At 37.4% G+C, this 16,678-nt stretch overlaps 1 protein-coding gene across 26 annotated transcripts in view; it reads left to right on the forward strand.

Moving 5' to 3' along the window:
* Nucleotides 1–16,678, forward strand: part of myo18ab (myosin XVIIIA b) — a 250,293-nt gene that overhangs the window by 166,641 nt on the left and 66,974 nt on the right. For all 26 annotated transcript variants that reach the window (XM_078224889.1, XM_078224897.1, XM_078224898.1 and 23 more), the window contains 3 exons: nucleotides 1,690–1,755; nucleotides 11,694–11,822; nucleotides 15,418–15,561. In XM_078224889.1, the coding sequence (XP_078081015.1) occupies nucleotides 1,690–1,755; nucleotides 11,694–11,822; nucleotides 15,418–15,561 (339 nt within the window). The remainder of the gene's footprint in view (nucleotides 1–1,689; nucleotides 1,756–11,693; nucleotides 11,823–15,417; nucleotides 15,562–16,678) is intronic.

The raw sequence follows: 16,678 nt of genomic DNA on the forward strand, positions 1-16,678 counted from the left end.
TGGGGAACCTAGTTTGGGAACCCCTATGTGACAGAAACTGTAAATGTTAATTTCTATATTGTCACAGGAGCACATGTAGTTGCACTACATGACCCAAGGGGGGATAAAAGTGCAATGTTATAAATTGAATTAAGTAAGCAATTGGAAATTGATTGCTGTTGTACTTTTGCCACTTTTATTTTGGGTAAAAACATAGAAAATGCTACTAGCTGGTCTTTTTAAACTATATTATGTAGTATTAGAGGATTTAATTACAGTGTAATACTTGACATGGCAATGGTCAAATGTTTAGTGTCACTTTCTTAAAAATAACAATAATTATTATAATAGTAAAATGATGGAGCTGTGGAGGTTGACCAACGCCTCATTCATATGGTGCAGTATTTATTGAAATGTTAACTGGAAGATTGTTTGTTTTTGAAACTGCAGGCACACAGTACTCGTGAAAAATGATACCTTTTGTGTAGTCTCCATATAAGGCAGTGTATGTTGTATAGTGAACTCATCACTGTGGCAACGAATGAACACAAAAATCTCTTAGTATGCAGTATTTGGACCCTCAGTTTAAAAGTATAAGCATCTGAAAATCATCACAAACAGCTTATGAGAGGCAAACAAGTGTTGCACACAGGAGTTTCAGGCATTCTATTTGATTCGAGCTACTTCATTTGTCTTTTTCACTTGGAGACATTAGAGTTGAAATGTTTCAACAGTAAGCTCAAGTTTAACTGTTCATGTTTATAAGTAATGGGGAGTTGTCTACTATTTTAGGTTGAAATATGTTCATGCATGGACTACTTCAAGTAATTATCACGCAGTACTGTAGTTTTTCTCACTGAAACAAGTTTTGATGTATTGATTCTTACTATTGTGTACTTGAGTGTGTTATGCAGAAATGTAGGTAATAAAATTAGATGAAACTTTAAAAATAGAAATCTAAAATATAAATGTTACAGTGCACTCTGTATCCAAAGAGAATGATAGACTTGCTAACATTGTTCTAAATTGCTAGTTTTTGAAGTATATTTTAGGATAGGAATCAAATTATAGTTTGCAGTTAATTAATTCTCATCCTGTCAAAACTTATTTAATTCAATAACAGAAGGGACAACACCGGCTACTAGCCATATTTATGGCTGGTTCTGCAGAAGTGAGAATGCAGGTAGAGAATCAGGGGCAGAGTAATCTGTACTCCATGCAACTCCAAAGTCAACCTGTTGGAGGACTCTGCAACCACACTTTTGGTCACAATGGTGTATGACTTGAGCACCAACAGGCAAAATTGCTTGAATAGCTGAGAATATTTTCTGAACAATTCAATTTTTTAAATTCATTCATGGGACGTCGCTGGCTGGCCAGCATTTATTGCCCATCCTTAGTTGCCCAAGGGCAGTTGCGAGTTAGCCACATTGCTGTGGCTCTGGAATCACATGTAGGCCAGAGTGGGTACGGACTGCAGATTTCCTTCCCTAAAGGGCATTAGTGAACCAGATGGGTTTTCCAACAATCAACAATGGTTTCATGGTCATTCTTAATTCCAGATATTATTCATTGTATCCTTAGAGTAAAATTCTGACCTGGAAATTCTAACCTTATAGAGAATATACACTATATAAGAAAGGTGCATTTGTTTTTTTTTAAACAAAAGTAATTTGATATTCACAATGTGTGTTTCTTTTTCACTTCTAGGCAGTTGAAGAACTTCTGGAGTCACTGGATTTAGAGAAGAGCAGTTACCACATCGGCCTTAGTCGGGTAAATTTATATTTCAAAAATGAATAGTTTGGGCTGATAAGCAGGGTAAATAGCCACAAATGTTTATATTACCATTACTCACAGGAACAAAGAGCCAAGGTCACTTCATAACCCTTGTCTTGCTGGTTAACAAGGTCAATACGTCAAAACCAGTGGTATAACTGGATACTTCTAAAAGTTGAAATAACAATAGAAAAGATTAGAAATACGCAGTGGTGCCCAGAAAGGCAGTAACGATCTTTGAGACATCCTTTTTGGAACCTTAATATCCTTTTTCTTGTCTCTTTAGATGGCACTGATTCGCTTTTAAAAAAAAGACAATTTCCAGCATTTGGAACTTTTCTCTTCACTAATTTGAGTTGATGGACACCAAAGTGTCTCAGAGACATAGAGATATACAGCACAGAAACAGGCCCTTTGGCTCAACTCATCCATGCCGACCAGGTTTCCTAAACTGAGCTAGTCCCATTTGTATGTGTTTGACCCATATCCCTCTGAACCTTTACCATCTACGTACCTGTCCAAATGTATTGTAAATGTTGTAATTGTACCTCCGGTAGCTCATTCCATATACGCACCACTCTCTGTATGAAAAGGTTGCCCCTCAGGTCCCTTTTAAATCTCGCACGGTGGCACAGTGGCTAGCACTGCTGCCCCACAGCGCCAGGTACCCAGATTCGATTCTTGGCTTGGGCCACTGTCTGAGCGGAGTCTGCACGTTCTCCCTGTGTCTGCTTGAGTTCCCTCCGGGTGTTCCGGTTTCCTTCCACAGTCTGAAAGACGTGATGGTTCGGTGCGTCAGCCAAGCTAAATTCTCCCTCAATGTACCCAAACAGGTGCTGGAGTGTGGCGACTAGGGGATTTTCACAGTAACTTCATTGCAGTGTTAACGTAAGCCTACTCGTGATACTAATACATAAACTTAAACTTAAAAATCTTTCTCTTCTCACCTTAAACCTATGCCGTCTAGTTTTGGACTCCCCTACCTTGGGGAAAAGACCTTGGCTATTCACCTTATCTATGCGCCTCATGATTTTATAAATCTCTATAAGGTCACCCCTCATCCTCCTATGCTCCAGGGAAAGAAGTTCCAGTCTCTCCTTATAATTCAAACCTTCCAGTCCTGGTAACAGCCTTGTAAATCCTTTTTGCACCCTTTCCAGTTTTATAACATCTTCTAGCAGGGCGACCAGAATTGTACGCACGCAGTACTCCAAATGTGGCTTTTACCAATGTCTTGTACAGTTGTAACATAACATCCCAACTTCTATACTCAATGCCCTGACCAATGAAGGCAAGTGTGCCAAGTATTAAAAATCTGCATTTGTGTACAGCTAATGCATCAATTTTGATTATAGCTAAACCTTTATTTTTGTTTCATTTTGTATCTGACAAGTAGTATTGGATGGTTTTGCTATATAAATATTTGAAGTTAATTTATCAGATTAGGTTTTAGTACAGTTCTAAATTGCTAAATTATTTTAGTAGTTTTGCTCTTCTTAAGAATCCAGCTCCATTTAAAAAAAAAGTTGATACAGGTTAAATGACTTTGAAGTTGGCATAATGAAAAGTCTTGGTTAATACTACAGAATAATCGCATGATAAAGTCAAATTAGAGATACGTTCCTAGTTCTAGTCCTTCTTAGGCCCTCTCCACCAGCTCTTTTTCTGGTACATTCATGACTGCAGTGGTGCCCTCCCTCGCATAATTGCTGTAGGCTTCCCCTTGTCGTCTTTTCCATACTATCAGCCTCCATATTTAAATTATCATCCTTTAGTGTTGACGCCACCTTCTGCATGATGCCGCCAACGAAACACATTTTCATCCCTCCTCCCCTGCTCTCGCTGCCCTGTCCCTTTCCAGGGCCTATGGATTGGCCCAGTGATCCCCAGTCCTGGTTACCTGAATTCCAGGCTGGCTCTGGGGATACTGCAATTCTGGCAGTGATCCCTGCTCCTGGTTCAGCATTTTGATTGGCCAGCAGCTCCTGGAGGCAGGACGTTCTGCCTCCAAGGGGCAGAAGCCACAGTTTCAGGCAACTAATTGAACCACAAGATAGGTTTGTGGCTTCCAGGGCATCCATGTGAAATCCTATACATTCTTTCTTAGCTTGTTATATCAATGTAAATTCATGCAGCTGGTACAGTGGTGGTGGGAAGATGCTCTTTAAGCTGCCATTGTTTGGCACTTAATGGCCTCAATTGACTTAAGAGTAAGTAGGCTACCCACCATCTCTTCTGCCACGAGTAAAAGCTACATATAACATCCACTATTTCTGTTATACACTGATTTTGTCAAAATATTCAATTTAATTAGTTAAGTACAATCTGCATTTTATAAATTTATATTGATAGCTCCTAATTTATCCATGCCTTTTCAAGTGTTCACCAATTTCATCCCATATTATGGATGTAATGGAGGGACGTAATGTTATCCTCTAGTCCATTGCAACAATATTTTTGGAAACTATACCGATATGACCTCTCGAGCATGTCTTAATATTCTGGAATGCATAGCCTCTGGACCTGATGACTTCCATGTAGTCAAGTTCAGTACAATTTCTTTTGAATATTTACCTCCAGTATCCTCAATCTTCCATAAGCATAGCAATAATCATATTTTTGTCTTTCTCTGTAAAAACTGAATTAGTTACGTACCATTCCATTTCAGTCAATTACAGCAGTTTCCTTTGTGTAAGTCATTCCATTCATTATTTGATTGTCTTTTTGCTTCCTTTGTGCTTGTTACTATTTCTAATGTTGTGAATTCTTACATGGACTGCAATAGCAGCACTTTTTCCACTCTCTTCACAAGCCCAGCTACTGTATCCTCTGATTCCACTAGTTGGCTTTTTTGTTGTTTCCTTGAAACATTTTGAACTTTCCCCCTCAATTTGGTGTAGATATTTTCCCAGTTAAAGATTCTCTACCTTCGAACTTTGAATTCTACCTTTTCAATAGGAGCCAGTTGGTCCGATCCATTTTTTCTTTTTAAGGCATTGAAACCATAGCTTTGAATAACTGGAATTGCTCGAATTTCATTTTGGTGATTGCTCATTTCAAGGCGCACGAATTCTTAAATGTATTACAGTACGAAATCTTTAGCTTAAGACACCAAGTCTAATATCAATCTATGTTAAGCTATGATCAGATTTTATGATGGAAGCAATGTTTCAAGCCTGATTTTGATTATTGAATTTAAACCTAAATGGTTGCTGGCAATAAACCCTTGATCATGCTTAAGACAGCAATATCTTAAGCATTCCTGTCTTTAAAAGTGCTATTGTATGTATAGTTGGCATTGTAGCATTCTTTTTTATGCAGTTATGCATGTGCTTTTTTTTCAGGGAGGAAATTAATAGTAAACTTGTTGAACCTTGTATTTGCTTCGTGGTCATAGACTTATTCTCCATGCAACTAAAAAGAGAAACCTAACCAATGGGGGTGGGAGAATCATATCACAAAATAATTCTTTGCTCGAGACAATTTTGGTATTTTAAAAATCTGTCAATTTTATTGTGCTTTTTGTTTCTTGTTTCCGACATTAATTGTATTCTAAATTGTTTTCGGCGCCCCCAAATCCAAATACTTAGAAAATCCTTTCAGCACTAAATAGTATTCTGTGATTTTCAAGTTTATTCATTTGTGGCCTTGTAAAGCCTGCCTGCCTTTAAATACCTTCTCCAGGCAGGATTACATTTTATTTTAAAGATCATCCTCTTGGTGTGATTTGCAAATAACATTGATAATCGTTAAAGGAGTCCTTTTCATGCAATTGTAGCTTCTGCCCTTCGATTTCCTTGATACTATGGTCAGAGAACTGCACAAAAGTTCTGTGCTAATTTATGACCAGTACAATTCAAATAGCACCTCTGTGGAAAAAAATGCAAATCATGTTCCTTTTTTTTCCCAAAAATAAATCTATCTTGAGGCATTTCAGTTGTTTTAGTATTAATTTTGTTTCTGCATGTATGTAATCTCAACAAAACTTTTTTAAAAGCCTGTTCAAAGTTTATTTTGTTGATCAAGAAATTTGTTACGGACATGAGCATTAGAACCACCAGTCGTACCCCTCTCTAAATTTGTTATATTATCTCCAGAACTGAACTTTCTTCCACAGATTCAGATGTTGAAGCTACTAATTGTATGTTCATGATAGTTTAATTACAAGCATGAATTGGATGTAATACAAGTCACAAAACTAATTTTGCTGTTGTGAAAATATTTAGAGCCTGCAATTTCAGTGGTCAGAAATCTTTTCAATATTTCCAAAGATGTGCGGGTTAGGTTGATTGGCCATGCTAAAATTGCCCCTTAGTGTCCTGAGATGTGTAGGTTAGAGGGATTAAGGGGTAAATATGTAGGGATATGGGGGTAGGGCCTGAGTGGGATTGTGGTCGGTGCAGACTCGATGGGCCGAATGGCCTCCTTCTGCACTGTAGGGTTTCTATGATTTCTGTATATCAGTTTCCCTGAAAGTATTTGTAAACACATCAATATAAAATTGTATTAACTGGATTTTAAAAAAATAACTTTTGTACTTCAATTTTTCTAAAATGGAATGACCGGGTCACAATTTTAAAAACATATATTGATAGAATTGAAATGCAAGCTATAAAAGGAATTATTTTACAGAAGTTCATATCACTATTACTTTTTAGCTGTTACTCACGAGACTTTTCTGGGCACATTTAGAATAATACTAACAGATGCTAACCTTTGAAATTGCAGTAATGCACTTTAAAATGTTGAAAAATTGTACAGTTGTGGTTATCACTTTGTTATGCAGATAATATGGTAACTCAACATTAATCAGCATTGTTCAAAATTATAATGTGGGTGTTTAGAACATGTAAAAGTTAATTTATCAGTTTCTTGAAGCACTGAGATGATGTAATATATTGTAAGAAGTTTAACAACACCAGGTTAAAGTCCAACAGGTTTATTTGGTAGTAAAAGCCACACAAGCTTTCGGATATTTACTGTACTTTGTATATTGTAGCATGAATACTTTTAATGTGAGCATATTTAAAAACATGGTTATAGTATTCATGATAAAGTATTATTTGAAATATTGCAGATTTTTACTGCATTATTTTGCTTGCAACACAATTTAATTGTCTATGTGCACGTATATGTATTATGTATGTGTTTAGTTATTAGCACAATACTGCAAATTCCATGAAGCAAGAAATAGGATGAAAATTGTTCTGCCCTCATCATCTTATGACTAACAAGCTTTGTATACCAAACTGAAATATTTGACAAATACATTCCTTCATTCGCCCGTTTCCTGTTTGTGGGACTTGTAAAAGAAATTGGTTGCTGTATTTGCCTACATAACCAATGATGCTCTTAAAAAGTAATCTAACATTATAAAACTCTTGCATCCTCTGAGAATACAAGTGCTCCTTTTTTCTTACACTTCATGGATTTGCATTCTGCTGATGATTTGTTAAATAGTGTTGCATAATTTGGAATAAGAAAGCTATTTGACATTTTCATGCGAACCAGCTCTCTGGGAGTCATTACTTCCATGTACAGATAATGTGTAGCAAAAGAGGGTTTTAAATCATGTTTTGAATTAAAATGGAGCTTAAGTGGATTATTACACTAGCACAAGACTCAGTAACGAAGGGCTCAAGGCTCCAAAGAGAGATCAACTCTATTTTTGTAACATATTTATCCAATAAGGTATACAAGTACATTTTTTGACGTATTATAACTATTAAATACTTCTGACCAGAAATATATGACTAGGGTTTTGATCATGAAGCTCATAATTTATTATAATACAATTACTGGAACTTTGTAACATGTTTGATCAAATTCTAGACATAAAGGGCGGGTTTTTCCATCCCCGCTCGCGTCAAAACCCGGAGAATCCCTCCCAAGATCAATGGACATTAGCATCGTCCGCCTCCTGCCTGCTACAATTCCCATGGCGGGCGGGACGGGAGAATTTCAGACGATATAGGAGATATTGAAGTCGAAATGAGTGATACTGCTCAAAAATAGTGGGGAATGAGTTCACTGCCTCATCCTTGCTGACCTTTTAGTCGTCCTTCTTTTCGTTAGGCCCTACTACTGGCTGGCTGAGGCATCCATCTGAGTCAGTTTTAATATTCCAATGGGGTCATATAATGCATGTAGAACACTGATTACCATTTTAGGGCTGTATTTAGGCTGAACAAAACTGTGCACATCTCCACCCAGCAACAGCTGATAGTCCTGCTAAAGAGGAGACCAGCAGATGTTAATATATTTAAATGTTCTCCCATTCTCCAAAAAAAAACAACTGGGCCATTGCAACACTGGGCTTCTCTCAGACCCACCTATCTTTTGGTCTGCAGGCCGGCTAGACTGGTTGATATTGCAGTGGCCCAAAACCAGTGGGTTATCTTGGATTGTTTGTTTTCCATCCATGGCCCACCAACCCTATGTCTGTGAGGCACACTCCTCAAAATGGGCAGAGCCACCCACTAACTATCTGGTGACTGGAGGTCACATTTTGCTGGCTGGAATAGAAATCCACCTCAGTATATCAGGTTTAGTAATGCTGCACTTTGTATTACACCCAGATATTTTCCAAGTTTATTGTATTTTCCAGTTATAGATTATTTTTCTTATAAACACTGCCACCAAAAACCATTATGCTCAATCAAAATAAATACTATAATAGAACACCAAGATATGGGATGTAAAAGGTGATATAGTCTTATTGACTTATGGCCGAAGAATTTTTAATATCATTTGAAGTCATTTAAATTAGCAGCTTTGTTGCAATAAATTATTGATTCCTGTTGTGAAATATTCAAATGAGTTTAATGCAAATTGTACCAATTACTGCTAACTATTTTGAGGAGGTTAATTATATTCTGAACCATGTCTTGATTACCCAAAAACCTACAATTTCTGCCTGTGTCTGGTAAATAACAGTCTCAGAGACTAAGTTATCAAACCTAGCCGTAGTACATGCTTTATAGGCCAGTATGAATGTAACATAAATCCTCCTTATTTATGATCAAACATTTGTTCTAAAAAAACCTCGGTACCTTTGTGGTGGGTTAACTAAACAGCCAGTATTTTACTGTCAAATTCATGTATCTAGCCATGGAAGATGGTTCTTTCTTTTTAAGAGTAATGTTTGCAGTTGGGCTTAAAATGTTGCACTTCGCTTGGAAAACATTCACATTCTTTATGTTTTAGTCTGCTATGATTTTTGACATTTTAAAACTTGCTGATAACAATAATGCTATTTTACTAGCAATCCCACTCATCTAATTATAAATGCATAAGTATTTAAGGAGGAAAGACAACAACGCTGTATAAAGCCATGGAATGTTATTGAGCACTGCGTATTATAATGATGCAGACAGGAGAGCATGTTAATTGGATTTTGTTACAGGTGGTAGATTCTTCTATCCAGTAATTCTAATAGGTGTAGAAATGATGGCATGATGGTAATGTTTCTTCAAATTTTGTTGCTGTATTCTGTTGTCTTTGAATCTTAATGTAGTCTGAAATCTTTTGAAACCGAATGATTGAACTGTTTGATGTTCTTTAGTTACTTTTAACAAGCCACAAGTTTTATTTTGTTGCATAAATTGCATAACTTTAATAGTCTTGGAGATTACAATACCAGACAGTACCTAGTAAAGGCATGGTACAATATTGTATGTTGTTCAGATGGTTAGACACAATTTCAGAATGACATAGGTGAGAAAGATCAGTTATACCAGGTAAACTAGTTAAAGAACATTTTTTTTAAAAGTCCATCTACTTAATAATAAGTGTTGCGGTAAGGCATGTTTCTTTTCTCAAATGCAACTAAGCCTATTGTGGATAGTATTTTTAATTGCGTTATAACTTTGGATAGCAACACAACATGAGAAGGCTATTTGGCCCCCTTGAGCCTGTTCTATTATTTTGTTAAATAGTTGATTTATGTTTCAACTCCATTTATCTGCATTTGATCTGTATAAAAACATAAGAAATCAGAGCAAGCATGGACCAGATTGTTCTTTGAGCTTTTTGCACCATTCAGTATGATTATGACTGATCTGCTTCAATTCTATTTCCTTGCCTGCTTCCCATATTCCAGACCCAAATTCTGCCTATGTTGGCCTTAAATGTACTCAGCGATGGAGTATCCACAGCCCTTTGATTACAAAAATTCTCATATCAGTCTTAAATGATCCCTTATTCTGTAACTGTACTCTAGATTCCTCAGCCAAGGAGAACAATCTTTCGGTGTCTACCCTGTCAAGTATTTTCAAAATGTTGTTTGTTTCAATAAGAACGCCTCTGATTTTCATAAACTTCAGAGAGCACTGGCTCAATTTGTTCAGCCTCTCATCATGGGACAACCCTTTCATCCCAGGTACAAATCTAATGAACCTTCACAACCATCTCCAGTGCAAGTATACCCTTCCTTCAACCAGAACTATATTTCAGGTGTAGTCTTGTCAAAGTCTTGTTTCCTTATTTTTATACCCTAATCCCCTTGCAATAAAAGCGAAGATGTTATTTGCCTTCCTAATTGTTTGCTGCACCTGCATGCTAACGTTCTGTTTTCCTTGTATAAGTACATCCAAGTCTCTCTGAACATTACTATTTAGAAGTCTGGTGACTTTTAAAAAGTATCAAAGGCCTTCTCGAACTCTCCATGGACGTGTACAGAATCTTGCCAGTTGTGCACCTTCTTGGTCATTGGACCTGCAAAGAATGGTGCTACTGTAATTTTGTGCCTTCTCGAGCATTGGACACGAATGTTTCTCGTGTTGAAGAGTGGATCAAAGACCTCCTCAAGCGTTCAGTGTCAATTCTTGGATCTTTTGTAATTGTGCTCACAATGAGGATAGGTATCAATAATTTTGGCCAACTCTTTATGGCGGAGTAATCTTTCAGAAATCGAATAAATAGGTACGTTTTAACTACATAATTTATGCATTTCATTACTTATGGTGAGGTATAGAGGTATTGGGGAAGTGCTTGACAGTTGAAGAAAATATTCTATTTGTTCATTAAAAAAAACACACATTTAAAGGTTTACATAGATAAAATAGTTTCACAACTAATACATTTATTCTTTATTTACTGTAGTTGGTGGAATCTGTTCATCCCAAATTGGTTTCATTATATTCAGAGTTGGCCAGTTAAGCAGTCCTAAGTAATCTTTTCATAATTTAGGCACGTTCAGGAGATTTAACTTAAATTGACTCCATTGAGTGATTCTTGAGAATCATGTTGAATTTGAACATCTTTAGATGTGAGCCTGAATTAAATCTGATTTGTGTTTTGCAAAAATAATTATTGTCTTGCATTTGGTTTCAAGCAGATAAATTGGAATTAACACCTTTTAAAAGTGCAATTAAGATAATTGATCAATAAGCAGATAGATACTTAACAATTCTTGCAGGGCATGTTGGTTTCCATTGATTATTAAGCTAAATGAAAGACTGGTGCCCAGATGTTTACTATTAGAAAGCAGAGCAATTTTGCTTGAGCTGGAGTATTATTCATTTAGTAGTATAATAATTAAAAGGGACATTGGATTTTTTTTCTGATGTTTGTTATAAATGCCTTGTACTAAAGCGAACGACTGAGATATTGCATTTATGAATCTTTTGAATACAACAATTTTACATTTTAGCTTGAATGATGTTGTATACGAGTTAAGTCACTTGTAATTTGAAAGTATAGAATATCAAATCTTGTTTGAATGTCAGGACTGCAGATAGCTACAACTAGAATTGCAAACTTTTGCTGTTGGCTAAAAAGATTTAACGATTAGTTGTGTTACACCTGTATTGAATTGACATTCAACCAGGCGAGCATTATAATTCTAATCCTATCCGTTAGTAAACGAATAAAAGTCTTGGGATCATGTATTGGATGTAATGTTATCTAATTTTTTAAAATCATGTTGGTCTTAGGTGTTTTTCCGAGCAGGAACTCTGGTTAAATTGGAAGAACAAAGGGATGAACAGACCAGAAGGAATATCACACTTTTCCAGGCAGCTTGCAGAGGATACCTTGCAAGACAGTATTTCAAGAAGAGAAAGGTACAATGTCTGCAAAAGCTTCATAAATTAAATGCAGAGCTCATTCTAAACACAATCATATTCGTATTAATTTTTCCACTGTTTAACAAGGCTGTTTGGCTTATTAAGTCTGCGCAGGCCATTATGAAGAGCAATCCAGTTAGCCTTGCATCCCTCACATTTCCCCATATTCCTGCAATTATTTTGAAGTCTATTTACTGGTGTCACAAGTAGACTTACATTCACACTGCAATGAAGTTACTTTGAAAGTCCCCTAGTCGCCACACTCCTGCGCCTGTTTGGGTATACTTCGGGTACTCCTATTTATTGACTACAGCTCAGCCTTCAACACTATTATTCCCATGAAGCTCATCTCCAAATTCCGTGGCCTGGGCCTCGCCACCTCCCTCTGCGACTGGATCCTGAAATTCCTAACCAACAGACCATAATCAGTAAGGATAGATAACACCTCCTCCACGAACATCCCCAACACCGGTGCCCCACAAGACTGTGTTCTCAGCCTCCTACTATACTCCTTTATAGACCTATGACTGTACGGCCAAATTCCCCTCCAATTCAATTTTCAAGTTTGCTGACGACACCACCGTAGTGGGTCGGATCTCAAACAATGATGAGACAGTACAGGAACGAGATAGAGAATCTGGTGAACTGGTGCGGCAACAATAATCTCTCCCTCAATGTCAACAAAACGAAGAAGATTGTTGACTCCTTTGTCAACGGGACGAAGTAGAAAGGGTCGAGAGCTTCAAGCTTTTCGATGTCCAGATCACCAACAACCTGTCCTGGTCCCCCCCATGCCGACACTATAGTTAAGAAAGCCCATCAAAGCCTCTACTTTCTCAGAAGACTAAAGAAATTTGGCATGTCAGCTACAACTCTCATCTTTTACAGATGCATCATAGAAAGCATTTTTTCTGGTTGCATCACAACTTGGTATGGCTCCTGCTCTGCCCAAGACTGCAAGGAACTACAAAAGGTTGTGAATGTAGCTCAATCCATCACGCAAACCAGCCTCCCATCCATTGACTCTATCTACAATTCCTGCTGCCTCAGCAAAGCAGCCAGCATAATTAAGGACCCCACACACCCCGGACATTCTCTCTTCCACCTTCTTCCTTCGGGAAAAAGACACAAAAGTCTGAGGTCACGTACCAACCGACTCAAGAACAGCTTCTTCCCTGCTGCTGTCAGACTTTTGAATGGACTTACCTTGTATTAAGTTGATCTTTCTCTACACCCTAGCTATGACTGTAATAGTACATTCTGCACTTTCTCGTTTCCTTCTCTATGAACGGTATGTTTTGTCTGTATAGCGCGCAAGAAACAATACTTCTCACTATGTTAATACATGTGACAATAATAAATCAAATCAAATCAAACTGAGGGAGAATTCAGCATGGCCAATGCACCTAACCAGCACTTCTTTCAGACTGTGGGAGGAAGCCAGAGCACTCAGAGGAAACCCACGCAGACAAGGAAAGAATATGCAGACTCTGCACAGACAGTGACCCAAGCCGGTCTCTGGCGCTGAGAGGCAGCAGTGCTAACCACTGTACCAATATTTTCTCCTTCAGTGCTTCTCCAATTTTCTTTTGAAGGCTATTATTGAATCTGTGTCCACTCTACCAGGCAGTGTATTCCAAATCTAAACCGCTTTTATATAATGACATGAATCATCCTGATGGTACTCTGAGGGTGTTCCAACTTGAAATATTGGTTGTGGTGGTATATAGCTTTTGTTTTAGAATATTGTGAGGAGTTGCATAAAACCCGGTGAGGAACCAGTCCACTCATCATATAAACAATTATTAAAGAACATTATTAACTTAAAAATACACAACAAAAATGTCTACATTACTCTTAAGACATTTAAGTACATAAATGACAAAAAGCACACAACTTATGTAGAAATTACCTCTTGCTGCAAAATATATCTGCAATCCCTGAGCTCACCAAACATTTTCTCTCCCAAACAACATCTAAATTAAATAACACAGTGAAATCCAGCTTATAGTTACCCTACAACACAGGGATGATGACCAAGTTTGGAAACTGTCCTTCCCTGATTCACCAAAGATATTTAAACTACGAAGGTTTCCTGCAATACCTTGACTTTAAGACTTAAATGCAACGTTATAGCATCTCTAGGAAAAGAAGTAAAAGATGTTAAAGGATCCCCTTGGCTGTGAAATAGGTCCTAGCCTTCTGGTTGTAATGTGTGAATTGGCCTCTGGCTGTGAGGCATGAACTGGCACAAAAACAGAAAATGCTGGAAAATCTCAGCAGACCTGACAGCATCTCAGAGAATAGAGAGAGAGAATAGAGCAAACGTTTCAAGTCTGGATGACCTTTCGTCAGAGCTCAAGTGTGTGGACTGGCCTCTGGCCGTGAGGTGTGGACTGGCCTGTCTATTTGAGGGGGGTAATAGTTATATTGTTTTCCCTTTTGTTATTTCAAACTCAAAAGTTGGCTGTCTACATATCTCAAGTTCTTTCTTTTAGTGGAACTTAGCATTTCTATAGCCCTGAGTCACCCAGTCATTTAGGTAAACTGTATATGCTTGTCGAACTTAACATTTCTATAGCAGTCATCTAAGTAATCTGTTTCGACAGCTAGAGCAATTCACACCTGAACATCTTTAGATGCTCTCATACTTTTGGATGCCCTGATCACTAGAGGCTTACATGCCCCTGGAAATGCCAGCTAGGCAGATTTCTACTGTTTCAGGCTTTTAAAAATGTTACTTTTGTTGTCAGACAAATGTTAGGTTGGAGAAACTGGGATTGCTCTTTTGGAGCAAAGGAGATTGAGGAGAGATCTGATTGAGGTGCACATGATTATGCCATGCTTAAATATGGTGGACAAAAAAAACTTCCCCTTGAGCTGATGGTACAAAGACTTGGGGGAAACAGATTTAAGCTTTGGGGTAAAAGATGCATCGGGGAATGTGAGGAAGAACATCTTTATGCAGTGAGTGATAATGACGTGGAATTCACTAATTCGGGGGTGGTGGAAGAAATGATTAATGCTTTCTAAAGGAAGCGATCGGCACTCAAGAGAAATAAACTTTCAAGGCTATGGGTACAGAGCTGGGCTGATGGGAGAAACTTGTCTAGAGAGTTGGCATGTCTCCTTGTTCTGTAATGACTGATTTGTTTTCACTTGGCTTGTTTTGAATCTCCTCATGCTTCCTACCTCACTTCTTTTGTTAAATTTCATCTGTCACATGCATGTATTCCTCCAGTTTATGTCCATGAACTGTCTTAGTAAGTTCCTTGTTTTCAAGTTTTGCGTCATTAGCAAATTTTGAAATTGTGCCATCAAGCCCAAGTCATTATTCTGGTCCTTTTCCAAAAGTAGAAATTAAACATTTGAACTTATCAGTTGCAGCCAGACTCAACTCTTGAATGGCACCATGGCACAGCTTTAACATAGAATTCCCCGCTTGCTAAAACCCTGTTTTACATAGAATAGTGCACTACAATTCATCCAATTTGTATTGTAATTGCAGAAAGGATCATCTTGGAAATGTTATAATTCAACTGATATGATGGGAATCATTTTATTAAAGCTAATTTGATACATTCTCTTTCAGATTCAAGAATTAGCTATCCGCTGCATCCAGAAAAACATTCAAAAGAACAAAAGAGTCAAGAACTGGCCATGGTGGAAACTATTCACTACGGTTCGCCCACTAATTGAGGTTCAGTTAACAGAAGAGCAATTACGAGGCAAAGATGTAAGTATTTCAGACTCTTTGTTAATTTGATATAATATTTTAGTATTGGTAAATGTTAGATATGTGTCACTGATTTTTTTTTTAGTTCAGCATAGTTTGGCTGAGGTTTTCAAAGCGGCTGCTGTGGGCCTAGAATTCTGCTTTCTGGGAAAATTCTAATTTCCAGGCGAATTCCTCTTTCCAGCTGGGCATGGCTCTAATCACAACTGCTTTTCCAGTTTCTGCTCTTCTTTCTCCTATCCACCTCTCCTGCCAATACTGGTCTACACAGCTACTGATGTCCATATTTCCCTTTTGATCTTCCATTTAAATGACTCGCTTTGGAAGCTAGGCTTTTCACACATACATGTGAACTGTATCCCCATGCCTCCACTTTGAACTCATCTATTCTGCAGTTTTAACATCTAAATGTCTATGCTTTTATTGCGCCCCGCTTCACCTAAGAATCATACTTACTACTAAGCTAATTTGCATATTAAAACTCCTTCAGCCAACTGCACTCTTTATCACTTCCTCTTTCATTCCATTCTTCAACCTCTTTTATCTAAACTTCTTAAATTTTATTGTATCCCATTCTTAAATCTTTACTTTATTTTAGTTCCTGACAGGCTGTTTAGGAATGGAGAAGTTAGCCAGTTTAATTTTTCTCCCCACTTCCCCAACCTCTTCCCACCAGTCTAAGATTGTACCATCTCTATGTCCTATGGCTTAGATCATGGGTTAAACTTGTAATCTTGTGTAACTCAGCTTCTGACTGGATAGACTCACTGGGGCAGTGGGAAATGGCCAAAGTTATGGCTTTAATGCAATTCTTGAAGTTAGTGTTAAGATGTCATGTATGACATTATTTTCTCCAAGCAATACATTCCAAATGAATTATATGGAATATATATATAGTTGTTTAACATATTTGTTAAAATTGATTTGTACCCATAAGCAGAAAGCAGCAGAAAGAAATTTTTCAACTAACATCTGAAATTTGATTACAAGTTTCAATTATTGGGATGTATAATAAGTCTGTCATTAATGTCATCTAATCCTCTTCTCTCAACATTTTCAAATATACATGTTACTTTATTTGATTGCATATACAGATTGTCACATCAGTTTTCACCAC

This window comes from Mustelus asterias, chromosome 12, assembly GCF_964213995.1.
Source record: "Mustelus asterias chromosome 12, sMusAst1.hap1.1, whole genome shotgun sequence".
Lineage (NCBI taxonomy): Eukaryota > Metazoa > Chordata > Chondrichthyes > Carcharhiniformes > Triakidae > Mustelus > Mustelus asterias.